Source organism: Megalops cyprinoides, chromosome 16, assembly GCF_013368585.1.
Source record: "Megalops cyprinoides isolate fMegCyp1 chromosome 16, fMegCyp1.pri, whole genome shotgun sequence".
NCBI classification, from domain to species: domain Eukaryota; kingdom Metazoa; phylum Chordata; class Actinopteri; order Elopiformes; family Megalopidae; genus Megalops; species Megalops cyprinoides.
In genome coordinates, this window is record NC_050598.1 from 2,741,959 (window position 1) to 2,764,475 (window position 22,517).

A 22,517-nucleotide genomic window follows, 5' to 3' on the forward strand; every position below is an offset into this window, starting at 1 on the left:
CCAATGTTTCAAATGACTTCGCTGTGTAATTGCAACACCACTTTACAGAATTCTGTTATATGGGCTTTAATAGTTAATTTTCCTCTACTTCTATAAATTGCACAAACTTGGTTAGGTTCAGTTGTTTTCAATAGAAATTGTTAATAATCTTAATCATTTCTATGGAACTGATTGCTTTGGGGAATTCCTCCATGCATATGCATATATTTATGTTTGATTTAGACTAGAAAGCCTTGGTAGCTGTATGGCTATGTTCCTGGGTTTTCCGATTCTTCTCAAGTGCACATTGATTTGACAGTGGTCTTAAAATGGGATCTGTGGTCTGACAATGAAAGCAGTAACACAGAAGGGGTCCATACCAGGGAGGGCAAAGTAACTACACTTGTTCCAAGAGCTGAACAGTGAACGAACCTGCCCCAAGAGTCCCTTCTGATCTTGCCATTAGAAATGTACAGGCTCAACAAGATACACACTCTCACCATCTTTTCACAGCACATTCAGAATAGATTTGTTTGTTTTATAGGCTGTATCGTGGTTAGTGAGAACTGTAGGGGGCCTGTCCAAACATGATCAGTAACCACCATGCTGATGTAGTCAGGCTCTGCTCCTTAACTGGTGTTAAAATGTTCACACAGCAGCATGTTTCCTGGGGCTTGCCAATGACTGATTTCTGTGTGCAGGCTTGGTAAATGATCTTCATAAAAATATGGGGGGGTCAGCACCGGGGTGTAGGCCACACATCATTTTCACCAACACGTGACTAATTTTAAGTCATATGTGTTGGGCCTTGTTTCATTGGCATGATGTGCACTCCCAGGTTTCCTCTCTCTGTACCATCATGACCTTTTGGTTCCAGTCGCACTTACTGTTCCAAGTTTAGTTGATGGTACTATGACTTCTATGTAACCAGAAGGACAGGGTGTAAAGAGCTGCACTTGTCCAAATGCAAAAATACCACAAAACTGGAGAAAAATATTCCCCTAAAATAAAACAAACAAGAAACTTTTAAGTCTACCAGACATGTGAAAGCTCCCTATTCCAGTGATTGTGGCATGGTATACCACAGCCTGCCACCTTCTGAGTGAGAATAAATACATGACCATTTAACTTTAAACATGTCTATTTGTATAACAGTTATTATTCTATAATCTTATCAGTATTTAAAACTGTTTCTCAAGATCGGTATTTCTGTGTTCCTTTGTATAAAATGATTTCTTAATTTAATGGCTCACTCATCCATTTCAAACCAATATTGAATGCCATTTTATATTTAGTGTTCATTTTCTTGTAATCTTGCTTTGGCAATAGGAATATGTGTATATTTCTCATGTCAGTTAAGCACATTGAATTGAATCGATTTGAGTAAGCACAATTGCATGGCCCCATATTTCTAGAAGAATCATGATATGTTGGACATTTACATTTTTTTTAAGTCTGGGCTTATTCTTTTTGTCCAAAAGGCTGAGGAGTACAGACCCTGAATATTCTATGTGGTTGTTATTGAATGTGATATCTTCCCTCTCTCCTTTATTTCCATGAATTATTCACTGTAATGTAAAATATACAAAACACATTTTATACTTTTGCTTATAAACTGTTCAATACAGGCAAAGTTCTCATTTTCTCTCTCCCCCACAGACACATACTCTCTCAGGCTATGGAGGGCTGAGGGACTATAGGTAACCAATTACACACTTTCTCCTGTCTCCTCTCTGCAGGGCTTTGAAGGAGCAGAACGAGGAGCTCCGGCACAGCCTGCTGCAGACGGTGGTACGCATGGAGTGCATGGAGGTGGAGCTGCAGAGGACCCAGGAGGAGCTGAGCAGCCTCAAGGACAGGTTCAGGAGGTCAGGGGCTCGCTTCTATACCAATGGTGTGGCATGTTTTAGCGGATAGGCACCCTTGGATGGAAAAGGCACTTGCTTAAAGCAGAGGCTGAGCCCGGTTTAAAACTGCCATTTGCCAACAATACATTATTGTCATTTAGCATATGTTCTTATCCAGAGCAACCTACAGTTTTACCCATTTATACAGCTGGATATTTATGGAGGCAATTTTGGGTTAAGTACCTTGTCCAAGGGTACAATAGCATTGCCCCAGCAGGGAATCAAATTTCAGTTGTAAGCCCTGTACCTTACCACAGACCACACTGCTGCCAGCAATGACTGGGAGCCCAGCTTCATTCCACTGGAGATAGGGTAGGCAAGTCGGTCATGTTTCCTCGTCTGATCACTCTCAGTCATCTGCAGGTTGCTGGGGTGATGTCAATTTAGTAATGTCTATCCTCCAGTGAGTGCCCGCTTCACTGTGACGTGTGGTGTGAGAAGCAGCCATTGGCTGCAAGCAAATGTGTCAGAGGACTGCATTTGTCTTGCTTTGGAACTCCTGCATGAGTGCAGTCATTGTCATGGTGATTCCACTCTTGACACCCTGGGACTCACATGGACACCTGTGAGTTGCTCAGATAGGGTCAGGGGGAGGCATGTATTCTTCAAGGGCATTGTCTCCTGGTGCTATGTGGGACTTGTAGTGTGTACTTGTTGTGTCCCTAAAATTCTCTCTCCCAACATTTCTCTCTCAGACTCCAGGAGACGTGCTCCAGCTCTCAGCAAACCAATCAACTCCTGGAGCAGAAGCTTCAGTCAGAGGTGAGACTCAAACCCTATGTCTGGGTATCTTTAGTCCTTATGCATTCACTCTGGCTTGATTTTTTCTGCATCGAGACTTTACCCTCAAACCCATTAAATCCCAATCATTGAAAGTTTGCTATAAAACTGACACTTGCATTCAGCTGTGACAAACTGTCATTCTACAGTACCAAATAAGCATTTTGTGTCTGTGCTCCAAACTGGTCACTGAACTGAGTTTGTTTATACTGAGATATATGGTGATGTGATGTACAACAAAATTATATAGGCTGTAAAGTAAGTTGAGTTCTGTTTGGCTTGCTGACACCCAGAGCCTCATGTGTTTGTCAGCTGTGCTGTTCTTCCCACGGCAGGACCAGAGCATGGACATGGAGCGCAAGTGCTTGACACAGCAGATCTCCAAGCTGTCCAGGGAGCTGGCCACAGCCCAAGCCACCATCACCTCCCTGGAGAACATCAATGTGAGAGCTTACCTTGAATGGGGGTTGCCTGTAACAACAACAATGAATATGAATTTCAACACCTAGAATTCTAATTCAGCGCTGATATGATTCCAGAGTGTGCCAAAAAGAACTGAATTTGTATTTCACAACTTCAGTTGGTGAATTCAGTAACTGAATATGAAACCGGTCAAAAAACCGTGTATGTGTCAAGAGTAGGATGCCACTGTATGCACCAAGATTGTTATTGATTTGGATGCATGGAGAAGCTAGCTGACACTTCTCACAAAAATTGAATAAAAAGTCCAATTCTTTTTTAGATTATTTTTTAAACAAAAGGAATCAGCCTCAGCATGCAACCAGCTGTAGAAGAAAAAGTGGGCTCAATCACACACCTGTATTTAACAAGCCTGCTTTGGCAGGTGAGGTGTGTCAATGGCTGGCTCACACAGATCAAGACAATGGAACACTTAACCTGTTTGGAATTAAACTGATGGTATGAGATATATCCACTGCAAATATTGTAGAAAACAAAGGATCCTTAACATTCAAGCTATAAACAATTAGAAAACATGATTAACACCACATTAACAAAAATTGCAGCCATTTTTGGGACAGGTGAAGGCTCCTCCTTTACAGGGCGGTAAACAACCTTATCTAGCTTAAACTGATTTCAGTTCATAATTAAATATACATATGTACATGTTAACTGCTGCATGTGTTGACAGGTAATGAAAGCTGGCCTTATGATCCTATGTGTCTTGGTCTTGGTAATTGACTTAAGTTGCTTCCCCCTCAGGTCCCCTCCTTGCTACAGGAACTCTTGGATAAGCACTTCAAATCCAAAGAGGCTGTGAAGCAGTTCCTGCTACCTGCTATAGCCCCTTCCCAAATCAAGGACACCGAACAATCAGTCAAGGCCCAAGTTAGTGAGGATGACCGATCGCATGTGCAAGGGCCAGGGCAGGAGGAGTGTGGGGAGAATCTGCAGCAAGGGTCAGAAGGTGGTCAACAAAGGGTCACAGCCTTTCAGCCTTGGAAACAGGAACAAGGTTACCGAATGGAGCGAGAGAGAGACCACAGAGATGGGGGGAATATGGAGAGCAAATCAAGTGAGATGGCAGTGGAGGGGCACCCTCTTCCCTCCTCACAGATACCTCACGTCCAGTTCAGAGTGCAGTGGCAAAACTCACCCATCCCCACCTCCAGTGTCAGTGTGGCACACCTGCAGGGTGCACCTGATGGCCAGGTGGGAGGAGGTCATGGGGCAGATCAACACCGATTAGGGTCCCCTGGTCACGCCATACCAACCACTCCTGAAGATGGCTGCAGCATTGGCAACCCACGACAATGTGACCAGAACCAGAACTGGAATGAGTCCACAAGGTGTGCAGGTGGCCCGTTGAACACTCACCATCCAGCAGGGGGAGCCGGAGGGAACCCGGAGGAGGACGAGATCACCCGCAGCTGGAGGATTAGGAGCAGCAAGGGGAAGGGCCTCCACAGCTGGCGCAGCCTGGAGAGTGACAGCAGCCTGGTGACTTACAGCTCAGCACAGAGGATGCTGGACAACTTCATACGCCACCTGCAGGCCCCTTTGGAAGAGGTAGAGGGAGGAGTCCGAGGCTGGACCAGTGGACCCAGTGAAGACGCCCTGAATGGGGAGAGGAAACAGCTGTAAGGCAGAACATTGGGCAGTCAGGGACAAGAGGGAGGGGCCTCAATTCAAAACCAACCTCTGTGGTGGAGCTCCACCCCCCTAAAGATGAGATAGAGGTGTTGGCTAATAATTTTCATGGCTGTTATTTCCGGTCCTTCCAGGCATATTGTAGAGGTCCTAATGGATTCTGTTTAACAAAAGGGACTAGGCTCTGACCATTCAGAGACCATTCTGGTTATTGTAAGTGCTCTAGATGTATAATCATGGGCAACTGCCCTTGATTCATCTGACTGTTACAATGCATCTCAGGAGAGATCTTTCTAAGAGGTCTATGTTTGTTTCCTTTCCTTGATGTCAATGTTGAACCAAACCATTCAAAATATGTAAAATGAACTAATTGATTAAGTATTCATGTCAATGTGTAGATGAAGTTAGGAAGTGGTAGACTAATGTATATTTCTACCAAATGGGTTTGTCCTAACATTGGATATACCTGTTAATAATTTTGGTTGTACCTCACAAGCAAATACTGGAAATGAGTGCAATGCATAGTCTGTGGTCCTTGAAGTTTGGTAATTGCTCCTTGAGACATCAAATGATGACTTTGGTCTATTAAGTGACAAAATGCAAATGTAAATGTAAGCTATGTGAGCTGCAAAGTTGAGAGGTCTTTGACCAATAAAGTCTTTGATCCAGCCCCACCAGATTTCTTATCATGTCAGGCATCTGCAGCATAAAACAGCTACTCTACCTTTAACTCTGCCTTTAATTTATACTCTATAAATTACACCTGATAAGACATGACAAACCTGCCTGTAGTCATCAAAGAACCTTGTTCCTTGTATATGTAGTACAAGTCAGTATTTGTCTTGGGCCTCCTTTACAAAGAGAATAGTGATTGTGAGATTTTCCAGGAATAATAACTCCCAAGTTTTGATGATTGGTGCTTGGAGTGGAGAGGGTAGAAAAGTGATAATATGCTCCTTGTTCAAAAATTAGGCTCTTGTTTTACTGTGTAGAAAAGGCTAGATTTAGCTTTGATTGGCAGTGTTCAGTGGACTCTTTATCTCAACAATGCAGTGTAACTCTTTGACTTAATCCTATTCACTGTAGATTTCAACATCAATGTATAAGGCAAACATAAGGCTTATTTTTTTGTGTTTGTGTAATTGAATAGGTGTTCTGAATACTATGATGGTGCAGCTCAATTCATTTACTGCTGAAAGTCCAAATGACAGAATGAAAGAGCCTCCATTTTGGTGGTTTAATGGTCCTGCAGTATGAAATTTATGATTCTCACCCGATGTTCCAGGCCCTGGGATTATGGAAAAGTGCCTCAGTCCCTCTAAACACAGCACAGTAGCAAATGTAGAACACAGAAGAAGAGGCACAATTCCAGGCTGTGATTAAAAATACACAAGTGTAGATAAATAAGCCATTGACCCTTATTCAGTTTCGGCTTTGTTTTATACCACATGGTTGGAGTCAGGGTTAGATTAGCTGATTCTGGTTCAGTGTCTTGGGGCACTATCTAACCAGCCTCAGTAAGGATGGAGCAGTTGCCAGAGTATGGCTGCCAAATCCTAATTTTAATTACATGCTGTTTATTAGTTGCAGTTTATCACTGAAATTATCTAGTAGTTGCTTCATGCTGGTAGTTGCTTGGTATTTGCAAGCACTAAGCTCCAGAAATGTTATAGGTGCTAAACTGATGGTGTGGATTTTATACACTTATATGCTTATGACCAGATGAGGGAAGCTTTTTGTGAAGATTCAGCAATTTTTGACACAAATGTACTCAAGCATTTCTACGAGATTTACAGGTACATTTCAACCAGCAAGTGTGCAAGACCCCAACCATGTTTTGAGTTGTTTTCCAAATGATGACTCGCAAAGCTCATGTTGCTTTCAAGGACTGTTATTGTCTGGTCCAGGTCTTAGTGCATATCTGGATTATAATGCTTTACCTGTAACACCACAGAGCTCTGTAAATAGTCTGATATAATCTCTGTAGCCTATGCTGTCAGTTTGTGCGTATGTATTGGGAATGTAGGTGAAATGATGTTTCTGGGCCTTCTAATCCTAAATGTGTCATGTGTCAGTCTACAAATAAACCAAAACTAATAAGTTATTTTGAGGTGTCATGAGTTTGTTTTATAAATCTTTGAAGCAACAAAAATAGGCACAGAAAAATGAAGCCATTACACAGCCAAAGCCAAGCAACCTTGAAGGAATTGCTTGTCAGTGGGGTACCACTGGAAAAACACAGTATTTATAATAATGGCACAACTCTGTATTTTCAAAGGTGTAGGCCATTTTAATATTGAGAATATTGAGCAAGTATTTCACTGCCCTTTGGGATCACTGACCCCGCACCATGTTGTACCAGTGTAGTAGTACCTCAAAGTGAAATAAAATCACAATGGTGGGTTTTAAACTTGTTCTAATTGGTTTGTAATTAGTGCCATTAACAAAGCCTACTTTCTCTTTCCACCACCCATAACCATGCATGCATGCTCATGCATGCATCCATACATCTACCCGTCCATATCTCACCCTTGCCCTCTCTATACCTGTCATACTCAATTGAATCCTCCCTTCAGATCTGTTCACCCTCCATGATGCAGAGTGGGGGCAGGTAGGCTGATCGGGCAGTGTCCTGGTTTCCCATTGGAGGGGCAGTTTAATAGGATCGAAGTGGCTCTGTGTGGGGGATTACAGGTAAGACGCCCCAGACTTTGGACCTGGGGTAAATCCAGTGAGTGTGTCCTCCACCATGGGCATAGAGGTGCAGGGGTATCCTGCGGAGGACTGAGGGGGTCTGGCCTGTCCATTTTTTGCAGCTTAGGCTGCTTTGCCACAAAACTTGCCAACCCTGACGAAAAGGACAAAGTGCTTTTTGTTTTTGTTTTTTTTTGGTTTTGTCCTTGACCTTTTTCCACTGTCTCCTCAGGACGCCGTTCAGGTCGTATGTTGGGCTGTCCGCTTAGGAACATTTAAGGATTTTCTTTTCACCCCGTGGGTTTTGGAATATCATTTACTGGTTCCTCAATTTCTCACACCCAACTGCTCTGCTGTATCTGCTTGAAGGAGCCTACCTACCGTGGCACAAACCTTTTCCTGTCCATCGAAGCTGACCGCAGCCAACAGGCCACCAGTCGGATCCTAAACCCTTGCACCAGACAGTGCTCGCCAGCCTCGCTTCCTCACACTCCAATACCCTGCTCTTGGGTCTTCTATCATTTCTGCCTCTCCCTTAAAATCTCCACACTCCTTTAAACAGGTCGCCACACACTCCTTCCTGAGCCTTACCTGCGGACCTCCCGATCTGTTCCCCAGCCTGATTTCCTGGAATCTTTCTCCTTCCCTTTTGGTGCATCTCCAGCGCTTCTCACCTTCTCATTCTCCTTCTCCTCGATCCATCATGGTTCTCCTAAAAATGAAGTTTTCCTTCGAAAGGCGTGTGCGCCTGGCGCAGGGCCTCTGGCTGCTCTCCTGGCTGGCTGTCTTTGGTGGGGCCTTCACCTTCGCCTTGGGGGTGTTCCTGAAGACCGAGCTCCACAGAAGGGCTGAGGTACGAGGGCCACCACCCCTTCTTCTCCTTCAAGCCATACTCTGTTTGTCAATATCTGCAGTGTTGATGATATCTTCAAAGCTTTTTCACATTTTGAAAAAGGGTAGGGTAGTTGTAAGTAATGATTTTTAGAGAAGAGTGCCTAGGTAACCTAGAGTGGGTTTTGTGACAGTTAAAGCACTGCATTCTGGATCTGAGGGTCACAGGTTTATGTTTTGGGTGATATTCTGCTGTTTATGGCCCTAATTAAAGTTGCAGTTTCCCAACATCTTAACTAGATATCCAGCTGGAGAGGTGGGTTACAGAAGCTATACGTTGTAAGCCTTGTGAAAGAGAGCATCTACTTATCATATGTACATCTGATACGACTATACAGTTTGAGCTAAGCTGTTCATGGAGGTTTCTTATGGTTTGTGAGACAGTTATTTGAGGAGGGGAAGAACTTCAGGAGAAGAGGAACCCTCAGATGGTCATTATCTACACCTCTCAGAGTATGAAATGTAGCACAAAAGCTAATGTGACTTAATCGTGTGAGGCATTGGTGAGTGTATTTATAAATATAGCATAGGCCGATTATGGGGATGCGATAACTGTCCTAAATATGACTCAGTTCTCTGCGGGGGGGGGGGGGGGGGGGGGGGGATGGGGGGGTGATTTGGGTCCCATGGAGGGGATCCTTGCACATATAGGTGTGAGTTCAGATTTGTTCCTTGAAGTTACTGAAAATGCTATATTCTTTTCCTTCACTGTTGAATTTCCACCAGTGTGCTTTTGCTGATTTTATTTCCAAGTTCTCTCTATATTAGATAGAGAATCATCTCTGTAAATTATGCATTCTGCACTGTGAATGGTTTTATAATGGTGTCAAGCAAGAAAATTCTGTAATTGCCAGTATTTTCAAGAAATTGGTTAGTCAGTTTCAATAATCACAGGGTGATTCATCTTTAACATTCAGCTGGATTGAAACTAACATTGAAACTTAAACTTTCTGTGGCCCATGTGAGTAGAGATCTTGAAGTGCAATGGCTGGCATTCAGCAGCTGGGGTGGGAGGGGGAATTTGGAGGTATATGGGTGAGTAATGTGGGAGATGGGGGAGAGGGCTGATGCAGAAGCATCACTTCATGTGTCATATTATTTAATCAATTAAATTTCCTTTAATAGATAGGTAACATCAAATTAATGGAGAACAGTGACAAACATTACATTACATTACATTCATTTAGCAGATGCTCTTATCCAGAGCAACTGACACCACAAGAGAACAAAAGGGTATCCATCCAAGCTGAATGCAGTAAGAAAAAAGTTCAGAAAGGCAAAAACCATAGAATTATCAGGCATGAAAATGAGAGTGAGTTTGATAGTTGCATTAGCCCCTGCTGACGACTGGGATGCTGTCCCCCAGGTGATGGACAACACAGAGATCCATGCCGTGCCCAACACCCTGATAATGGTGGGCCTGGCCTCCCTGGGCATCAACTTCTTCGCCGGGCGGGTCTGCCAAGACTCCCTGGACCCAGCCCGCTTCCCACGCTGGAAGAGCTTCTTTACGCCCTACTTCACTGTTGCCATCTTCTTCTCCATCCTCATGCTGGCGTCAGTGGTCATGAGCTACGCCATGAAAGGCAACCTGGAAGAGTCGCTGAAGATCGGGCTGAAGAACGGCATCCGCTTCTACAAGGACACGGACACTCCTGGCCGCTGCTTCCAGAAGGAGACCATCGACAGGCTGCAGATGGAGTTCCAGTGCTGTGGGAACAACAACTTCAAGGACTGGTTTGAGGTCCAGTGGATCAGCAACCGCTACCTGGACTTCACCTCCAAGGAAGTCAAGGAGTAAGTTACCATTAAGAATTGGGTGGTTTGGGGCCGTGTATGGGAGAGGGAGGGTCATGGGGAGGTCAGAGGTCAATCATGAGATGCTTATTCTGGGCAGTGTAAAACTAGCAGAGAGCAACACCTGTTGATATGGGTCATGTTCACACCAGGTTTTAGAGTGAGAGATGTGCTCAATCTAGCTGTGGAGGCCATGCAAAAACTGATTTCCCCTTGTGACCTCAGATGGATAACATTAAGTGGCCACTGGGTACCAGTGTTATCCACTGGTGTTCTGAACCACGCAAAGTATAATGCATACCATTCACTTAGCTTTTAAAATGAAGGGCTACATCATAGGATTCAATGAGGCCCATGTAACAGCAGGAGTGTCAGACTGGAGGGGAGTGTGCATCAGGATTTGATACATGCCAGTGTCTGTTCTTAACTGTTTAATCAGCCCAGCCATTGATTAACATCATCAACCTTTCTGCAAATGATACATCACAGGTAAAGATAATTTGCTTCATATTTTCTAAGACATGTTTTATATTTTGGAATCTTTTATGGAGACATACTGGAAAGGAAATATGTATTGGCAGGCTCCAGTGGAAATTAAATAATAATAATAGAATTACTAGACTTGTACATTATTTATATAAAACAAAATAAAATTGAACCGACACACAGAGAAAGGCAGGACAGCTAGAATCTTAGCTTCTGTTTTGGCACACAAAGAATTGCATGTGAATACATACCTTAAATATGATTCATTTATGCAATATGATATGGAACATTTCTATGCAACATGATATTGGCTTTTGCATAAATTCAACCAAAGTAGAACCATTTTATTCATTTTATTTTTTGGTTAGAGTACTGCTGGAAATTCCCATAAGCCTGTGTGTCAGAGCATGCTCCCTCATATTGGGGACATTATACAGCACCATGTTACACCTGTCTAGCATGGGGACATTACAAAGGAAGAGGTTACACCCAGCTAGTATGGGAACATTACAGATCACCATGTTACACACAGCTAACATGGGGCTATTACAGATCACTGTGCTAAACCCACCTGAAATGAGGACATTGCTGAGTATCATGTTGCACTAGGTTAAAATGGGAAAATTACAGACCAACATGTTACACTCAGCTAATATGCGGACATTACAGAGCACAATCTTACATCCAGCTGATATGAGGATGTTACAGAGTACCATGATATACCTGGTTAGTATGGGGACATTACAGAGCAACATGTAGGGCATAAATAAGAAAGAACATGTTTAAGGTAAGAGGCTGTCAGTGCAAACAGGGAAAGGAAGAACCTTTCTCCACTAACTCCACTTCTCCCCCACACTCCGCCCCTCGTTTACCTTCAGCCGCATCAAGAGCAATGTGGACGGGCGCTACCTGGTGGATGGGGTCCCCTTCAGCTGCTGTAATCCCAACTCCCCCCGGCCCTGCATCCAATACAATATCACCAACAACTCTGCCCACTACAACTACGAGTACCAGACGGAGGAGCTGAACATATTCAAGCGGGGCTGCCGTGAGGCCCTGGTCAACTACTACATGGGCTTGATGAACAGCATTGGGGCTGGGGTGCTGTCAATTCTGCTGATCCAGGTACAGATGTCTGGGCGGGGGGGCGGGTGAGGTCAGCAGAGACGGTTTACAAGGACAGCTACATGTTCCTGTGAACACTTTATTTTTAAAATTATTTTATGAATTGTAATACTGTGCTCCTTTATAAAATATATTATGTTTCCAATGCCATTTGATTGTGATGAACTTAAGAGTTACATTTCACACTACATTTACATTTAGTCATTTAACAGACACTCCTAACCACAGCAACTTACAACAGTGCATACAAGAAAGTTAGGCTAAGAGCAGACACAATGTGTCACAATCTGATAGTATCAGTCATTGCATTGTGTCAGTTAAGCATATTTTGCTAAGTGGCATAGTAGATGCAAGTGATAGCTGTGTGTATTTGTCTCAAAGTTTGCAAGACAGTAACTAATTGGACACTAGCCTGGGTGCTTGATTGGTCATAGTTAAATCTGATGTACTCTGCCTCTGTACCTGTTTCTCCCTCTATTCAACCATACACACTCTTTACCTGATGTTTTTTTCTCCCTGTTTCCTTTCCCTTTTTTCCCCTGGTTTCCCACAATATAAAAAAGACACTTTACACTAGCCTAGCACTTAACTTTGTATCTTACTGACCTCTTGTAATACTTCGCGATAACTACTCTTAGCATAGTGATGCATTTTTTGTAAATCACTCTGGGTAAGAGTGTCTGCTAAACGAAGTAATGTAATGTAATGTAATGTAATATAACAACTCCCTGCAGGTCTCTGTGCTGATCAGCATGCGGTACCTGCAGACTGCCATGGAAGGAGTGCCAGTCCCAACCGAAGAGAACACAGAGGTGGAGGCCGTCGAGACAGAGGGGTACCTGCTGGAGAAGAGTGTGAAGGAAACAATCAAAGATTACACTGACGCTGTCCTCAAGTTCCTCCAGCTCAACCAAGTTGGGGCAGAGGGAGAGGCGGCGGCGGAGGGTGGGGATAAGCCGGCCACACCCGCAAGCTAGAGGAAAGCAATTGTGTGATAACCCTGTCAGTCTGCCGGAGTGTTGAATCTAGAGGCTATGCCTGGCTGTCCCACACTGATATGGGTTTTTACATAACATCACAGTTTTATGTTCACGTTTTTACATCACGTCACAGTTCCTCAGCTTTTATGAGCATATGAGCACACACTGATGGGCACACAAATGTGTGCACAAATGCGCACGCACATGTGTACAGACGCAAATGCACACACACATGTGTACACACATGCACATCCACGTGCACACAAACACACACACACACACACACACACACACATCCACATGCTGTCGTGCAATTAACACTCCCTCACACCACTTGCTAGTGGAGGGATTTCTGAAAAAGACAGCAGGTCCATTTTCCTCTACTTCGACTAACTCAACTACCTACTGAAAATACTAAATTGATGTGTACCCCACCTCAGACCCTTTTTGAGTCTGTCACAGGCATGCAAATTTGTCCTCTTCTCCTTTGAACAGGCATATAACAGAGTCCATTTTTGATGGTCTTAATGTCCACATGAAAGAGTTACACATAACCTCATGGCTGTATTATCATCTTACAGCATAGGTGCCTAACTCTGTCCCCTTTTCATCTTTGTAATCTCAACCCAGTCAGTAGAATTTCATTTGATAGCGCACCCTTTGCTACAACTGGGAATACTTGCTCAGTTGGGTAGATCTAGTCAGGGTTCACAACTGATGACCTGATTGCCTGAGCCACTGGTTAGATTGCATACATATTTGCTATTTTCTTGTTCCTGAGAGGCAGTTCGAGGCCTGTTATAGCTATCAGACCGTGAGGAAAGCCCAACAAACACTCTCCTCCAAACTCCCCAGGTAATACACACCTGAAACACCACAACTAAAATAAAGTTTTTGAAACCTGATACATTAAGTAATGCTGTCTGATGAACATTTTCAACCTTTCAAAGAATGCAGCCATATAATGTAAATGCTTGTACCGATTGTACATTGTGTACTGTACGCTGGCTGTAGTGCAAGCGTGGCCAACCTGTGGCCCTAACAGCCTCTCACGGCTCTGTGGGGCTTCGCGTGTGGCCCCTGGAGTGAGCGTAAAAGATCAAAAATGCCCTAATTTGAATGGAATCGTCGCTATGATTAATAATGTCATTGTTGGGTTCCGTAAAATGCATAAAAAATGTTACATGCTTCAGCACAGACAAACAGGAGGATGTATTGAGCAAGGAGTGTTCAGGTGATTACCATTGCCCCCCAGGAAAACACAATTACTGGCAGAACCACAAATTGTATTTGGAGAAACAGCCATTCCATCATTTCCCCATAAGTTAAATGTAGTTAAATTTTTTTAATTATCATTTAAAAAAGATTTTAAATTTGTTTCAATTTGTCATTAGCAAAACATTTGAAAGTTCTAATTTTGACACAAATTAATCGAAGTTTAAAATTTTTAACCACTTTTCCCGGTGCTGGTAAATTCTAGCATCCACTCTGGGTCAAGTTGGCCACCCTGGTGTAGTGCAAAACGCTGCTGTGCAACCTTGTATAACAGGACAGAAACAGAGATAACAACTGCCACACAGGAACCTATTAAATATTAAAGTTTTACTGCTGAAACTGTCCCTGAGCTGTCTGTTTGTTTCTATTACCTCTGCTGATCTGCGCTGTCTGGAGGAAAAAAGAAAGGCGTTTGCAAATTTTCAGCAAAGCACACATCTTCTGAAATGTATTCTTCTTCTTTTGTTTATGTTCCTTCCCCATCTATCTCTCTTTTCCCCCCATGCTCCACTTTTCTTCCTTTCATCTTTTCTTCTCTTTCCTGCCTCCCTCCAAAACATTAAAATCTGTCCTCCATCTCTTTCCTGCCTCCCTCCAAAACGTTAAAATCTGTCCTCCATCATATAAGGACTATATCATTTTGCAACAAAATCTGCTTCAGGTACACAAAATCAATTCCATTTCCATACCTGCCATTAATAGCACATATCATGGTAATATGTTTTGATATGTTTTATATTTGAAGTACAGTTTGAATATCTGCATATATCAATCATATAATAAACACTAATAGGTCTTCATATTTCACTTTGACACATATCAGTTTTTCATTAGGGATCTGAGCCTGGCTGACCCTCCTTCTCTCAGGAGAGGAATAGGATTACAGCTTATGATATGTGTCAGTAATGCAGTGAAAGCTGCCACTGTCCTCCATTCAGGCACGTCATAAACTCCTCTAATCCAGCAGCTAATACCTCAACTGCTGCCAAAGCAGTAATGCACACAATATGTAGGCAATGCAGAAGGGAGTCGAGGTATGAGAATAAGAGGGAGAGACGAGCAGCACAGAGTAAAGGGGGTGAGGGATTTGTGAATGAGAGAACTTTGTGGGTAACAGTAATATGGGAGGAAGTATTAGATGGAACTCATCTCTGGGATTCTTTTGCTCTCTAGAATTTTGCTGTGGCTGTAATCAGTTGTGTGATCAAAAACTGATGGCATGATCTGTTTTGATATACCTCAGGAAACAACTGTGTGAATTCAAAGGGTCCAACATAACCCTGAAAATGAAAATCTGTATTTTATGGCCAAATGTGAGCCAACTTACTTTTAAAGGTACCCATTCCTTAGAAGTGTTTATCATTTCACTCACGGTTCAAGAACTGGAAGAGAGAAACGCAAATATGTTTTTCAATATATATGCACAATATATTTGTTTTTTCTCTTGGCTGTGGAACTTGAAGGAGTAAGTGAGGAGAGACAGAGAGTCCAGTAACCATAACACTCAATAATGATTGATGGTTGAAGTTAGGTATGCTTGGGCCCATGTAGGGGTGGGGTGGTACTTGAATTGGAGACCTTTTTGGATAACTGGGTTGTTGATGGGAGTGGTGCTGGTGTGCTACTACGGGGTCCAAACAGAAAAACAATGCTCCAGTGCAGTGGTCAGGAAAATGATCTTTCAGATGAAACTTTAAAGCAAGGTCCAGATTCAGTGCTGTCGTTGAAAATCCGAAAGAGAAAAAGAGGGTAGTAGGGGGTTCCCAGGTCTTATAGCAAAAACCAAACCTGTCCAAATAATCTTCCTCCATTTTATCCAGCAGCAAAAAACCCTGCTTGTGTGTTGAGCATTTTGGTGCAAAATGGCTGCTGGGCAGGTGCTCCATGCAGGTGGCAATTGAGACAAGGTGGGATGCAAATTAAATTTATAAAATTGTATTTTCAGTTGTGGCAGTAGTATAATTATTAATATAAAGACACACAGAGACTAAATACCCCACAATGCAGTACATGTATGTTAATATTAGGACCTGACTGAATGGGAAGCATGAAATTCTGAGGCAATCCATGTCAGTTGCACAATAATAGTCCACAGCTAGTGTGTACGAGGCACCACTCCCAGGCTGCTGAACTGAAGGCCTCGCAATGTGCATTCTCTCCATGTATCATCTTTTCCATCACATCTCATCTGATCAAATTACAAAGTGTGCAATTTCTGAAAAGACACATCCTCACTCTCATACCCATTTATTACTTTTGTATTTAAATAGTACAGGTGCACCTTAACCAGAAGAGGTTTACATGCCCATGAGTACAGATCTTAGGTTATGGCTATAAATTAGATAGTTTTCAGGTCCTAATGGACTAGGGTTGCTCAGGACAGAGTCAGTGAAGGGGATTTTGACAGAACACCATGTTTGAATTCTGATCCGGAAATAAAAACTCAGTTAAAGGCATGTGGTGATGGTAGAGGATTTATTTTCAATGATCAGGAACACATGTCTGTATTAATCTTTCACTGTAGCAGAACAGAGGGATGGGTAGGTTGGCTGCCTTGAGGTGTGCAATAAGACAACTGATAACAAAATATGATGCAAAATAAGGGTTTATTAGGTAACAAGGACAACAAGAAGAATGGGACTGAACAAAACTAGAAAAGAACCCCCCTCGAAAAAAAAATCAAACTGTGTTTTGGAGTCTGTCTGCGCTTCCTTTTGTAACACCAGTTAGCTGAACTAGGTTCCATCAATCCTAAAATGACAAGTTGGTTCAAAGTCAAAACCCCCCCAAAAGGTCAGGCACTTCTTCATTCAATTCAGGGTCAAAATTTACTCCTTTATTTACTCCTTTATTCATTCTTTGACCACCACACATTTCCAACCTCTCCACCTCCATCTCTAGACCTCCTCCTCAATCACTCTACCTCCTCCTCCTCCTCCTCCTCCTTCTCCTCCACCTCCAAGCTACTAGTACTTCACCTATGAGTTGCTACTGCTGTGGTTAAGTAGTGCTGTGATGGCTTATTGATGTCAGGTGTGCTGGGCAGGTAGACTGGGCCTGTCATTGCGGCTTGTCACCAAAGGATGGAGCCAACTGTAAGTGAGGTAACACTACCATTCCCCTTATGCTTTAACTGTCACGTGTAACATTTCTCTTCTCGTACACAAACACATATAGACGCTGCCAGAGGCCATGCCAAATACACACATACAGACAGTGCAGTGCCTATAGGTTCTGACTTAGGATCAGTTTCAGCTAGTTATAAAAAATGAATGGGACATGAATGACTGTCGACATGGTCTTAATGTGAGCATTTCAAAATAGCATTTCATTTTAAGATGAAATCAGGAACTCAACTCTGCCTGTATGAGCAATACCATGGTACAAATTATCATGGTGAACTTGACCATACAATTTTAAAATTGTGTCTCTTATAATAATGTATCATGTCAAATATAGCTTCAAAAATACACTTTAATTTTACATTGGTGACACAGGCAAAGGTATATATAACTATAGATTTATTATGATAGCTGTAATGCAAAAGTAAGATTAGTAGAGGGTGAGCAAGGTTATTTCTTCTCAAGCTTACATTTTTTATTGACAGGCATGTGTTTTGACAGATACTTCCATAATCTGAATTAATAACACAATTTTTTTATTAGCCATTGAGACTGTTTTAGTCTGTTTCAAAAAAACCTCCAGATTCCTCTGACTACTAATAGGTGCTATTATAGGTTTCTAGACAAGATGGAGCAGCATTAAACAGCTTAAAAACCTTTCTTTATCTAAAAAAATACAAATTTGAATGAAATACACATTTTGTACAAATGACCAGCATAAAGAAAAATCTTGTTGGTCACACTTGGACACATACTGGTCACATACTGTGGAAATAATGAACATAATACAATGAAATAATGAAGGACAAACTCCAGATGGGGAATTCCACCAAAATAAAGAATCATTTGTTATCTAAAGATAAAGTACAGAACTTACCAGAATCATTTTTTGGAAAGCTCATGCTGTATAATTTGATTGACTCAAAACCCCCCTGTCATCTTGGAAAGTGCTATTCAATCAAACAAGAAGTGAAAAGCTCTACAGATCAGTCCAGCATTATACTAGAGCAAAGCGGCTATTTCCTTTGGGGTGCTTAGTGACTCCAGGGGTCACTTTATTGTAACAACAGAATTCTATTACTCTAGAAGTGCTTTTTATTGAAAAACCCATTTTTCTTAAGTAAACATTTGATTGAATCCAGGCGACAGTATTTTCACCTTGTGTTACTTTCATATTATTCTGGCAGAAAAACACTCTTACAGCTGGTATGAAAACCTAATTTTTTCAAGCCAAACAATTTCAAATCTGCTTGAACCAGATGTAATAAAATCTGTCTCTTCATTCCAATCTTGGAAACGTCTCTGTCAAGAAGACTGTAGTGACTGCTGCAGAGCTTTGAACCTGATGATCAGTGTTGCGTTCTTATCCGCCTTGCTCTAAATAAAACAAAGACATTCTCCCTCAGCATATCTGGTGGTGTTTTCCTTCCCAAAGAGATTAATTTTTGCCTCGATGTGTTTGATGATAGTGACTTTGTTTGCACAACTTTGTTCGAGCAACTTAGTTTGAGCAACTTAATTTAGTTGTAATACAGGGCCATGTCTTAAGCCTCATAAAGAGCTCTAAAAATCCTCTCGTGGCAGACAGGGAATCTCAGTAGCAGCCTAATAAGAGCTTCTGATTGGCTGCAAAGGCCACAACCTACCCATCAAGATGCTCACAACTTACCTGCTGGGTCTGTAGGGATGTACTTATTGCATGAGTCACTTTGTGTGTCCAGGGAAAGTTTCCCTTCAGGGAGAGTAAAGTTTATTTTGTCTATCTATCTATCTATCTATCTATCTATCTATCTACATATCTATCTATCTATCTATCTACAGTATCTATCTATCTATCTATTTATCAATCTATCTATCTATTTATCTATTTGGGTATTCTTCCACCACATCCTCTGTCCCTACAGTGAGGGGAACATAACCCACTTTTTGCAGACCACACGGGTTTCCCTGTGATATCCACGTACAGTATAGGGCATTGCAGCCAGTACCATCATGCACTCACTTCTGATACAGCCTGCTCCAAGCAGGTATAACATGGAGAAATGAATGCCTGTGTAATAGGTCACAACGATTGCCTTTATGCCCTTACTTGATTTCATATTAATCTTAATGATATCCCTTTACCAGCTTTGATAGATGACAGCGTTGCCCGGTAATAGAGCCGGATTCTGTGTGATCAATTGAGAGTGCCTGGTAATGGCCTATAGGGGGAGTGTGCCATTTGCCCTTTTCATTATAAAATCCATAGGTTGGCAGTTTGTGAAGTGAGTGATTTATTGAGCATTCATTTCCCCTTTTTCATGGGTACAGCACAGAGAGCAGCCATCCCCTCAACATGAACGGTACCCGTCCCTACATCTGCCCACTGGTGAGCCAGACCTGATTGACTCCACACTGAACGTAACATTATGCCTGGTCTGCTCCTCCTGGGACATCTGTATCTGGGATATAAGATGTTGTGCTGAATGTTTAGGCAGGTTCTGATACTTAGACCCCGGCACAGCAGATTTTACTGTACGGGAGCTGACATTGCCACAGGTGTTTCAGTGGCAGATTAGGATGCAGGCAGGTTTCAATACAAGAGGCACTTTCAGATACACCAGGTATATTCAGAGGGGCAGTGATGTGGCTGCCATAGCTGTTTTAGGTGTGGAGCTGCACCCATCTGACTGTATCATGAGGCTTTATGGAAGCTTTATGGTCTGCTAGCACATACCAAAGCATCATGCAATTACAATTTATCATTGGTTGATTTTCAGTATGTATACACTGTATACAATAGGCATACCCAGCCTATGACCCTAGGGCCTTCTCATGCCTGACACAGCTTTATGATGGGCCCCTGAGGTGTGTGTGAAGGAACAGTCTTCAGGAGGAAGCTGATCCATGCTAAATGACTAAAAGGTCATCACTGAATCCTGTGAGATCTGTAAAATGCTATTACAGCATTGTGAAAGAGGAGCCTTAATCTGTCTACAAAATGGCAACAATGTTAATGTGGCATTAGCCATGTGTTGTATTGACAATTGTGTAAGGATCTTTTATTTTTCCAGGGTACTGTATTTGCCATAGACAGATCTTATAGCATCAGCTTCATTGCAAACAGGTTAGTAGTTTAATTAATTGTATTTATCTTATGCCATTTGGTTGCAGACGACCAGCCATTGGTTAATGAGTCACACCTTCCTAATCAATCATGTTAAATACAGGTGTGTAGCTGGAGAGCACCTGTTACCTGTTTTTGTATAGACAAACATGGTGCTCTTGCACAACATGCTCCTCTGTTTGGGTATCCGATGCATGTACAGTATGCAGGTACGACATTTGTACATTTCTCCTTCAAGGTTGAAACCAAACTACAGAACATGTTGGAGGTGTGTATTCTGTTGTTAAGACTACATAGCCCTCCAGGGAATCTGCCCAAGGAGGTAAAACCCCACAAAACCACAGCTTCCATGACTCTTGAAATGAATGTGGATGTGTGACATTCCCTGTTACCTAGATACAGTATGAATGATTCAACGGCTCTGTGTTAGTTTGTTGTAAACACTGACACAAATTTTCATTAGAATTGCCAGTCCATAACTGGTGGCAACATCATTGAACTGATGATTTAACTGTTCAAATCCCCATCACACCCGATCTCCAGTCTTGCTATTTCGCTGCCCTGCCTATCAAGCCAACTGTGTGCCAAGAACCGGACATTCTCTAGGATAGATTTTATAATTACTCTGTTATTTACTACTGTCTATCAAAACTCAAATGTCTTTAAGTACATTGTACAATTTTAAGTATTCTATGTAATTCTATCCGCCTAGTGCGGATAGAATTACATAGAACCCTCTGAGCTGGGTTCTGCTCAAGGATTCTTCCTGTAAATTGGGGAGTTTTTCCTTGCCACTTAGGCTTGCTCTCGGGGGGTCTCAGGCCTGGGAACAATGTAAAGCTGCTTTGTGACAACTTGTGTTGTAAAAAGCGCTATACAGATAAAATTGAATTGAACTGAATTGAATTGAAATCCTCTCCGCACCCCAATTATTATGCTTTTCAGCCATTATCAACACTGGTTGCATTCACTTTATGCTAGAACCTTCAAAACGCAAGTTTTTTAAAAAAAATTCTACCACGTAATTATCTAATACTTCGCATGGTACACGGCTTATATACAATTACAAGATGTCATTGATGTGGCGGGAATTTGGGGGTAATGCGGAGTCCGCGGTGATAGACCTAATGTGGAAAATGTGATAAAACAGAATCTGAACACCAGAATTACTCCAGCTTACACATTGTTAAAAATTAGTTCACACACTAAGAATGATTTTGGTAACACAAGTGGGAAAGGAAGCAATTTCTTAACCAGTTCTACACTGGAGCGTAAAGGTTTTTCAATGAAACCTTGTCGGACACACCGATAGAGGACTGGTACCGTTAACGTTACCGTATTATTATAATCAGTCAAAATCAGCATGGAGATAAATAGATAAGTAAATAAATAAACAAAGAAAACGTTAGAGGAAAAGGAATAAGACATTAACGTATGAGTGGAAATCCCAATTAACCAGAAAAACACTTCTGGGCAAGCATCTGGAGCAATCTGTGACTGAGTTGACCTATAATAAACAGTGAGTATTTTACCGATGTACTCATGTACATGTACACCAGCATTTATGCAAAGCCCTCCATAACGTGACGTAGTATTTGCAATTTATCCACACACTGAAGCGACAATGCAACCCTTTGCCGTTAAACAGCCGAAAAGCAGACTCTCCCACCTGTGCATAACCTGTTAGTAGCTGTACCTACTGTTACACCGCTCAGTAGTGTGCGGCTGGAAACTTCAGCCACGGCGATGGATGCTTTCCAGCAAGCCACAACCAGATGGCGCCACTAAACAGAGAAATGGGGGAAACAATATCATTTACAATTGCTGTCAATACTAATTTGGTTCAGTTTGACTAAAGACGCGGAAGCTGTCCTTCAGGGAATATTATTTTAATTCGACATTTGGAAAAGTACACTAGAGAATTGTGTGTCAGAGTAAGCAACATTTTGCGATAAGTTAACTTCCCTAATGTTAAATATCATGATTAAAATAAAAAAATCCTGGGACAAAACAAGTGAATATCGTTGTTAAAAACAGTAACTTAACGTCTTTTTCATTTACAAAGGAGTGCATGCAAGTTTACATGTTGATGTTTTTCGCGATATTGTGTGATGAGACAAACGCGCTACAGATTTCTTTTTAAAATTCTGATCAAGAACCTTTTCTGAGGAAGAAAACTGTTGCAACTCAGTGTGAAATTCCGGTGTGGTTTCGCAGTGTTCTAATGACAAGTGACACGGTGTGTGAGAGGAAGGGAGGGGAGAAA

General features: G+C 42.1%; 1 protein-coding gene across 1 annotated transcript; it reads left to right on the forward strand.

Annotated features, from left to right (window-relative positions):
* The first annotated feature begins 8,172 nt into the window (after positions 1 to 8,172).
* Positions 8,173 to 12,745, forward strand: LOC118791134 (peripherin-2-like). The gene is made up of 4 exons (XM_036548409.1): positions 8,173 to 8,322; positions 9,727 to 10,157; positions 11,522 to 11,768; positions 12,503 to 12,745. The coding sequence occupies exons 1-4, from the start codon at positions 8,173 to 8,175 to the stop codon at positions 12,743 to 12,745; spliced, it is 1,071 nt and encodes a 356-aa protein (XP_036404302.1).
* Positions 12,746 to 22,517: the final 9,772 nt, after the last annotated feature.

Bases quoted from the DNA above. Each gene is read 5' to 3' on its own strand.
- LOC118791134 (XM_036548409.1), top strand. From the start codon at position 8,173: ATGGTTCTCCTAAAAATGAAGTTTTCCTTCGAAAGGCGTGTGCGCCTG. The intron at 10,158-11,521 runs GTAAGTTACCAT...GTTTACCTTCAG, and splicing joins ACCTCCAAGGAAGTCAAGGA to CCGCATCAAGAGCAATGTGG. The intron at 11,769-12,502 runs GTACAGATGTCT...AACTCCCTGCAG, and splicing joins TGTCAATTCTGCTGATCCAG to GTCTCTGTGCTGATCAGCAT.